General features: G+C 45.1%; 1 protein-coding gene across 2 annotated transcripts in view; it reads left to right on the forward strand.

Annotated features, from left to right (window-relative positions):
* Positions 1 to 4,580, forward strand: part of CYFIP2 (cytoplasmic FMR1 interacting protein 2) — a 51,364-nt gene extending 46,784 nt beyond the window's left edge. For both annotated transcript variants that reach the window (XM_008931812.3, XM_008931813.3), the window contains exon 31: positions 431 to 4,580. In XM_008931812.3, coding sequence (XP_008930060.1) covers positions 431 to 598 — 168 coding nt within the window. In that variant the 3' untranslated portion in view covers positions 599 to 4,580. The remainder of the gene's footprint in view (positions 1 to 430) is intronic.
* Positions 4,581 to 9,443: the final 4,863 nt, after the last annotated feature.

Raw genomic sequence — 9,443 nt, forward strand, 5'->3', positions numbered from 1 at the left:
ACGTTCACTCTAAGGTTTCCAGCTGCAGTCTCAGCAGAGAGGCAAAGGTTTTAATTGGCTTGAAAATCAAATCTTTTTTCTCCCAAAGCTTTCCCTTCTTCCTGGGATGGGAAGCAGAACCTGAGGAGATGGTATTTCCATCTTGTGATCTTGGTGGCTTTATCAATAAGCAGCTGGGAGTCTAAACTTTGGAACAGTTAACTTAGGACCACTCACTGATCTTGTTAATGCTCTGGCTTGAGTCATCCAACCCTATAATGAAGCGAGTCACCAGTCCCTGGGAAGTGCTAAGTGGAACAGTAACACGTGTTATAGCTGCTTTGCTCTAGCAGAGGTTTCCAGCAGCAGGTCAGAGGTACTGTTACTTTCTAGCTGATCAGATGACATAAGACTCTTCATCTACTGTTTTTCTCCCCCACCATCCCTCCAGCCCTTGAAGAAGATGGCCGACAGGATCAGGAAGTATCAAATCCTGAACAACGAGATTTTTGCCATCCTAAACAAGTACATGAAGTCGGTGGAAACAGACAGTTCCACGGTGGAGCACGTGCGCTGCTTCCAGCCCCCAATCCACCAGTCACTGGCCACCACCTGCTAGTGTGGACACGGACCCCACGTGGGTTGGGAAGGGAGAAGGGACTGAACCCAAACCAGCTGGGAGGGGTAAACTTGGTGTGAGACCTGGCAGCGAAGTGATGCTGGGTCTGCCTCTACACCCAAGGGCGCATCTTCCCCTCGGCCCCGTTTGAGTGCATGTTCCTCTGTACCATCCCTGTGATCGGTTTTACTTGTAGCTTTCGGACTTGGGGGTGGGTGGGGGTGGGTGGGCAAAACGTGCTTTTATTCCATGAAGTGGTCCGGTTTCTCCCTGTGATTCACTCGGTCAGACACATCACTGAAGCCATACTGCAGCCCCCTGTGGGGGGGTCCTGCTGGAAGAGTCCCATGCTTCCACAGCGCCGGGAACCCGCTCCCACCGCAGGAGCAGGGGGGCAAATCAGCCCCCCCAGTGACATGTGCCACCGGCCACAGAGCAGGAGGGTCTGAAGAAAAGTCCCTGATTCACTCTTGGAGGGGAAGAAGGGATGAAGGCAGGATGGCACTGATGGCAGCGCCCTGAGGATGAAGCGATGGGTGCAGAGGAGCCCTGCCAGGGGGGTCGTGGATGGCTGTGTGCCCCAGGCTGGGTGGGCTTCATGCTCTCGGCCTCTCCAGCATTTGTTAGAGGGAGCTTTGGCATGTGGGCTTCAGAATAGCAGTGATGTAGTCACCAAATAACTCCTGAGCACTTCAGAGAGCTGGGGAAAGAGAAAATGGCCTGGCTTTTTCCCTGCTGTGGGACATCCACTTATTTTAAAGCAGAGGTTCTCCCCTGAAGACACATCTTCCATGGACTAAATCAGATTTCCTATGGACTACAGAAGAGGCTGCATTCATGTGAATGTGCTCTTGAACATATTAACTCGGGTGGAAATAATCACTGGTCCTGGCAGGATGCAGGTGTAGTTACCTTGAACATACGGGATCTTTGATCTTCAGCCAAGGATGAGAGCTGGGGTGTATAATCTCTGTATGTTCAGGGATGCTGTTTTCCCTTGGTTTACACAAATTCCTAGAGGCACAGTGACCAAATACCTTTCTTCAGAGAAGGGTGACTATCAGCAGGGCTTAGGAAACTTCCCATCACTCAGAAATGATGTAATTGTTTAGAAGAGGTAAAACATAGGATAAGCATCAAAAAATACCAAGAATTTTGCAAGTTTAAAGGCTTTCAGAGGGAATACTGGAGTCTGTTTCCTTTTCCTACTCGGCTAATCTAAGATCCCTGGATAATGAGAACAAATTTGGGTGGAATTTGAAGGAGGATTTCATAACTCATGGTCTTCCTTGCTTCCCCTCAGTAGTGTCACTGGAGTGATAGAAAAGCTTGTGCTTGAAGTTAAAGGAGATTAAACCACGTGCTCCAAGAGAAAATGATCCCAGCCTCACCACTGGCAATGTTTCCTCAGCTTTAGCCTGGTCACAGCAGATAATTGCTGTGACAGTATACAGATGTGATAATATATGTTCCTTTCATGCATTTCATCATGCCTTGTAAACTGTATGCTGTTACAGATGTTAAAAGGCAGAGCCTGGGCGTTAATTCTCTCAAAAGGAACATAGCATTAATTACTAGGAATGTCCCAGCTGGAGTATTTTGTGTTAGGAAACAACAGCCAAACTGTTGGTGAGAGATGATCTTGTTGGGTGGGATGAATTTCTTCTCTTGGACCTTCATCACTGACTCCCACGGAAATCAATAAATACCCCACACATGACAAGTGCTGGACATTTTCACACCTTGAGATTCCTTTAATTACTGAGACAGACATTTCAACTGCAGGGAGGAAATTGTGCAGCACAGTAACCTGAAAGTAAACTGAAATCTCAGGAAGTCTGGCTGAAATCCTGGAGTGGCGGGGAAGGACCCAGCCCAAGAAGGCGAGTTGTTTCCTCCGTGTTGTGAGGAAGAGCAGCAGAAGAGCATCTGGAACTTGCTGACACTAACAGGGCCCTTGCTCTCTATTTACTCTTCCACTAAGGATGTCAGTTCTGTTTTTCCATCATGTTCCAACACTTCTACACTACTGGAGTGAGGCTATTTAAAGATATATATTTTTAAAAGGAAGAGGAGAATTAAGCACTTTATTTTTTGTGGAAAACAAGATATGAGGAAGATAGATCCAACCAAGATCCAGTTTTTCCTGGCATAAATAGTAAGTGCTTGTTATTTTGGTATGAAAGTGTTGCTGAAAAGGTGGCACAAGTCCCTGTCTGGCTCTCAGAGCCACCTCTAGGCACAGCACAAATTAAATGTCCTCCTGCATCTGTTATTATGGGATGTTGGAGTCTTTCCAGAAACCAGCATGAGCAAGAGGTTGCTACAGAAGGATGAACTGTACCAAATGGCCCGGTCTCAGCTATCTACAAAATGGGATGTAGTAAGGTGAATTTAAATGCCTGTTTGCATCTGTTTAGGTCTGAAGTGAGTTGTGAGATATTTCACCTAAACCTGTAAAACTCTTTGCATTCTTTTGCTGTAGTTTTGCCATAATGGTTCCTGAAACCCTGCAAAACACCGTTGCACGTACTTGAAAGAACAGGTAAATGAAATCTATTTGTTGCCCTTGGATTTGCTGGCAAAAATGTAAAATCCCTTCAGATTCAAAGGGATTAAATATTTTGAGCAAAATGTCAAAGTGCATGAATGAAATGTAAACTGTTTTGACTGTAGAGTGTATGCAGATGTTTTGCCTTATTGCTCAAGTCGTATGAGATATCAGCTAGGAATAATCTTACAGTCTTAATTTCTGAGATTTGATGTTACTGTCCTTTGATTATCTCAAAGATTCAGATAGTCTTTAGCTTCAGTTCTTTCATCCTCCTTGACTGTGTATAAGAAAGAGGTCCAGACTTAGGTCTTCAAACAACTCCATGAAAGTAGATTTTTTTTCCTCCATCCTTTTTTTAATGTCATCACTGTTAATGGAAATAGGGAGCAAATTGTGGCAGTAGAGCTAAATAGTAACAGATTGCCACAGGTTTGGGCATATTCTCCACACTTGAAGACTTTCTGCCAAATTTGGGTGTCTTTCTTGCAGATATGCTCCAATCCTGCAGTTTTCAGCCTTTTATAATGTGGAGACCCCTAATGTTCTTTTCCTAGGGAAATGTTGACCCCTGTCTGAATACTTCCAAGTCCAGCCACTATGGATTTGCTTTTTTACCTATATTTTCCTCCTTATGCTGAAGTAGTCTGCAAACTCCCTGGGATCCACCAGCCACCACTTGGAATGTCTACTTCAAAGACAAGTTGTTGGCTCAATGCAGGAATTACAGGGCGGGAGAAAGGATGGCCTGTGTCATGAATGAAGTCAGACCAGGTTATTTTAATGTTCCCTCTGTCTTTGCCATTATAAAATGTGACTATTGGCAGTGCACATGCTTTTCTGGAATGATGCTACACTTGACTTTCAATGCTACAATAGAAAGGGGAAGCAAACTAGTTCAAGCTCAGCACTTCAGTGGTTTTCCTTTTAAAGTCTGACAGCACTTAGTAGCACTGAACAACATTGGTCCTTTTTCTCCTGTATTACTCCAGTCCAGTAGGTTCATGTATGTTTGAGAAAAAAAAGAAAAAAGAATTGAAGGTGTAAAAAAACCCAAGAAAATATTCTCCAAAACTGTTGTCAAATGTACCATATTTGTATGAAAAGCTGCTTGAGTTATTTTGTACAATGAATTTTATTTATGGTGAGGTATATTTACGCTTGTGATCTGATACAGTGTTAAATTTTTGATCCATATTTGCTATGCAGCTGAAGATGATATTTTGGTTTTGTATTTTTTGCTGTTGTTCTGAAATACAGCCAACAGAAGCTTCCATCTCCATTAGAAGTGCTTCTGCAAGAGTAAAGCATCTGGTACCTGGTCATATGTCCCGTAACACAGCAACCAACAGTGTGTACAACAAATGTGGGATGACTTTTGTGATGAAGAGAAATAAAAATTGGGCTCATTCATGAAATGGGCAGACTTTACTTTGTGGTGTTATTGTCATTGTGATATCTGTTATTTAGGAAGAGCCTCCCATTTCACTTGGCACAAAGGAAAAGCTAAGCTGATAAAAATGTTGAGCTTTTGTCGAAACCAAAGAAAAAAAAAATGAGGCATTTTGGTCAACAGAGAACAGACATATTTTCCTATCAAAAAGTTAATGATCTTAGAGAAAAACTTCCTGGCACAACAAATATTTATATGAAAACTTGTTTTATTATTAGGGAGTCAGTGGAGGGAAAAATTATATAATTATTTGTGATACAATTTGACAGGCTCTACTGAAAACAAAGCTAAACTGAGGAGAGCTAATTTCCTATCATTACCATAGCCTTGTCAACTCCATAGGAGCCTTTTTTATTCCAGGAGATGCTCCTTGCTATTATTTTCCCAAATTCCCATTTGAAACCATTCTTAATTTTGTGTTAGAAGCATCCAAAGATCAGCTGCAGTTGTTTACTGCAGAAGGAGTGGGAAGTGAGGGGAAAAGATTTTCTGGGAGCTGAGGAATTAAGGTGAAACAACTGAAATGAATCTATGGGAGTGGGAGCTCTTGTGCTCAGCTCTAGATTAAACACTGTAATTGATGTTCCATTTCATAGCTTCTTCCCAAGGTTCCTCATGGGAACAGCTTCTTAGCTTAAGAGGAATAGAAATGCAATGATTCTTCACATAAAATTGGAAGGGAACTTTACACCATGACCAGGCAGCTCTGCTGATCTTTCCAATGTGCTTTAAAGTCAGGATGTGCTGCAGCTTTGTGGGTGACATCCTGCTGTGCAGAACTGTTTGCCCAATGGCTGAAAGTTGCCCAATGTTTACTGATTTCAACATAGTTCTGCAGGGAATGGCAGAGAGGAGAGCAGGACTTTCTTCCTGCCTTAGCCACTGATACTGGGCAGTTGTTTGGGTTTCACTCTTTCTTCCATCAAGACTTCTCTTTTTTTTTTAAACTAATTTTAGCTGCTGTGTCATGCACACCCCTGTTCTTACACCAGCCCTAAGAAGAGCTGAGAGCTCACATGGTCTCACCTGAAGCCAGAAGCAATTTTTGGTTTGGGTGTCAGGGTCCAAGACTGAATTTTGAACAACCAACCCTAAGGGACCAGTATCAAAGATATAGGCCCACATCTTCCTAGTGTTCCTAAATATGTTTAAATCTTCAAATTAAAGGCACTTCACCCATTTGAAGAACAGTATATTAATGATTGTTTCAAAAGCTTAATAAAATTACCCTTTCTGTGACCCATTCTGCAAGCCAGGAGTGCCTTTCATATCTAGTTTTGCTTGATTTAGAGTTCTGATGCAAATGCCTAGCAGATAAGAGGTCTGCAAACAAACGATCTGCTGATTGCATGTCACTTATGTCACTTCACCTCTGGCACCCACTGCTGCTCCGATGCCCGCTGAGCACCAGCTCCCATCCATCACCAACCCACCACTCCTGTTCTGACAACATACATGCTTTATGGGGCCACAGTGACCTGGATCACTGAACTGATCTGGATAAAATATTTAGCAACCCTGGGAGAAAGGAGCTGGGGTTTGTTTTATGGCCTCATGACCCTGGATCACTCAGCAGCCCCTCAGACCCACAGGTATGTGCACTGGCATGGGGAAGGCAGTTCCACAAGGGTGGGAACCCACCATGGGTGTGACTGGCTTGGGAATTCTCCCTGTTGGTGGTGTCTAAACCCTTGTAGCACCAAATGTCAGCCTCAGCCACTGCAGACACAGTTACCTTGAAACAGGCTGAATTAAAGCTGTCTGCCCAACTAAGTTCAGTCTTTCAAGCCTCGAGCATCCTTTCAAGTAGTGCTGCAATCATCCAACAGCAGGCAATTCCTTTAACCCTTACACTATCAGATCATTGCCAGAAAAAGGATTTACCCTCTCTTTGAAGCAGCAAATGGCTCCTCGGAGCCCTAAAACTGTACAAAGCCAGAGCACAATGCTGCAATCCTGTTCAGAAAGTTTCCACAGGAACCATGCCTAGCAGACATCCAAGGGCAAAAGTTTCCATCACCTGTTAGCACAATACTTCCACCATTATTTTTAATACAGAACAGTTGATACCCAGTATTTTTCCATCATTTTTCCAGAATAGAAGAGATGAGCAGACAAGAGCAGGGCAAAGAAAAGCCTTTTGATGTTGCTAAAGAGGTTATTTGCATGCAAAGCTGTCTTGCTCTGCCCCCTGGATTCCAATCAAGTTTTTTGGCCTGGAAACCAGTATTTCAGGAGGAACTGCATGGTTAGAAGATGAGCTGCTATGGAAGACTCCCTGATTTCTGATGAGTTATTTTTAAGGCACCATCTGATGTATCAACCAGTGAGGTCATAGCTTTGGAGATGAATTCCCTTAATTATAGCCTTCCCATTAAAATGAGGCTATGAAGCAATAAAAGAGGCATTGGCTGCATCCCTGCTTTATTGTTATCAGTCTCAACTTGCCCTTGACTGAGTGTAGAAGGCAATTCCATGCCAATCCTACCTGGCTTTTAACTCCCATATTGCCATACACAGCCTTGCTAATTCCATCAAATGCAACTCCTGTGACTCTCTGATTTTATGCACTGCACCCCACAGCCCCCACACCAAAGAGAAAGAAATATGTGACACACTTGTGTCTGTGGTTGATTACAGGATCTGACTGAAGTTTCTCCCACAGTGGTGACGACTGGGCACACTCCTTCCCTGGTATCTGATAGAATCAGCTCACACTGCAGTGCCCGCTGCCTTTGGGACCTCTTCCCTGTCATGTCTCTCTTCCCAGAACTTAGAATGGCTTCTTTTGGAAGTCTCACCCCTTGTCAAATTTGGCAAAAGTCAGTCCACAGCATCAAATATCTTTGGGGATGAAGGGAAGCACATAAATACACATGTATGTGGTCACATTAGCCTTTTCCTTTAGGAAATCAAGCTGACAGGGGAAAGTAAAGCTGTGGCCCAAAGTGCCTATTGCTTTTAACTGCACCATGCTGTGGCAGTAATGTATGAGGCTGCACCATGACCAAAAGGATTATTTTAATCCCAGATCTCTTCCATAAAAATTTGCTCCCTCCCTCACCCCTCTTTGTGCACAGTGCTCTGCACAGATAACAACACACACCCACAAAAGCTTGGAATTTATTTTGGACAGAGTTTAACTGCCAATAATCACATCACAATTAGGACTCCCCAGCTACAAGCAAGACCTCAGGGCATTGGAAAAGGTCCAGCAAAGGGGAGAGCCCCACAGAGCACCAGAGCAAACAGGTGGGGCAGCCTGTGAAGGGACAGGGGGATACAAATTCCCCAGCTAGTGCAGGCAGTCAGCACTGCAAACACAGCAAATACTTGTCCCGCTCCACCATCACATTGGTTTTTGCAACCACCTTCATATTCACACATTGCATGAATAGCTCTTAATTAATATCAGCGAGTAAATTTACTAAATAGAGGTCAAATCCTGCCATCATTGTCTCACCCAGGGTCTTGCCCCTTTTGCCTGCAGAATATATAAGAGGAGCAGAAGTTGCTCCCAGAACAGTGAAAAATTAGCACATTTCATTTCCTACTTCAAAACCTGCTGCCAAATGATTAGGATTGATTATCAAGTGCCCTGTGATAAAGGGGAGGACATGGGATTTGGCTGGCACAGTTTCTCCCAGCCAGTGACCCGCAGGACTGTGATGGATGAAGGGACCTGATTAAAATCAAATGACTCACGAAGCACTTGAGCATTACATTCGCTGAAGAAAAGAGTTGCTCAGAGATAGGATCAGGCGCTGAGTGAAGGAGCCATGAGGTGCTAGCAATGCTGCAGCCTGGTCTAAAGGCAATTTCTGTCTTAACAAGTAATTTAGTTTATGGGGAAAAAAGAAAAGCAATTTTTCAGACATCTTCAGATCCTGCAAATCTTACATCTTTATAATGCCATATGACCGTTTCTACCTATGAATGTGGGCTTGGTGCTATTGTTTTACCACTGGTTTTCCTTATCTCTCCTGACTTACAGCAAAACCTGGCTAATGGAACCGAAAGGGCTTTTGTATCAGCAGTAGGTTTCTGTGTACACACGGCCACCGAGCACAAACGCAGGAAGGGAGTTCGGCAGGGAAGGGTGAGGATGAAGGCAAGACACACTGGTGTGCAACACACTCCGAAACGTTCACGCACTACCATCAGCAAAGGCGGCTTCGGCTGCCGTGGGAGGGGGAGCTGATGGAGTATCCTCTTCTCTAGGCTGAAAAAAACAAGACCAATACGACTTCCCCTTGAGACCCTCCACCACCTTCTCCTTTGGATGCTGTCTAACAGCTTTACATCCTTCATACGTTGTGGCGCCCAAAACTTTTAGGCTGGAAAACACCTCTAAGTTCATCAAGTCCAACCATTAACCTAACACTGCCACTAACATTTCTCTTGTTTACCCTTAGTTTCTGTTCCACCACACCCTGCGCACGTTTGAAGCCCCCCGGCTTTGCAGGGTGCACGACCCGCTCAGCGCACACCCGGGTCCCCTAAATCTGCGCCTGGACTCACACCCCCCCCACCCCGAGCCACGCTCGGGCTGCCACGGCACCTTCTCCTACCGCTGCAACAAGGAAAATAGACTCCAGAGGAGAAACCCTGGCAGCAGCCTCATCCCAGATCTGTGGGAAGGAAAAGAACCCCCCCGGCTGCCGCCGCCGGGCAGGCGGGGACGGGGATGTGGACGGGGCACAAGGGCTGCGGGGAGCGGTGGCAGCCCCGGGGGGCATTGCAAAGCTCGCCCGGGTGTTCTGTCGCTGCTCCCAGCCCATGGAGGGGCCGGCCCTTCCCGGAGGAAGGAGGAGCCGGGCGGGCACAGGTGTGCGGGCGGC

The sequence above is a fragment of the Manacus vitellinus genome, unplaced genomic scaffold (genome assembly GCF_001715985.3).
Source record: "Manacus vitellinus isolate BGI_N305 unplaced genomic scaffold, ASM171598v3 scaffold_25_pilon, whole genome shotgun sequence".
Taxonomy (NCBI): domain Eukaryota; kingdom Metazoa; phylum Chordata; class Aves; order Passeriformes; family Pipridae; genus Manacus; species Manacus vitellinus.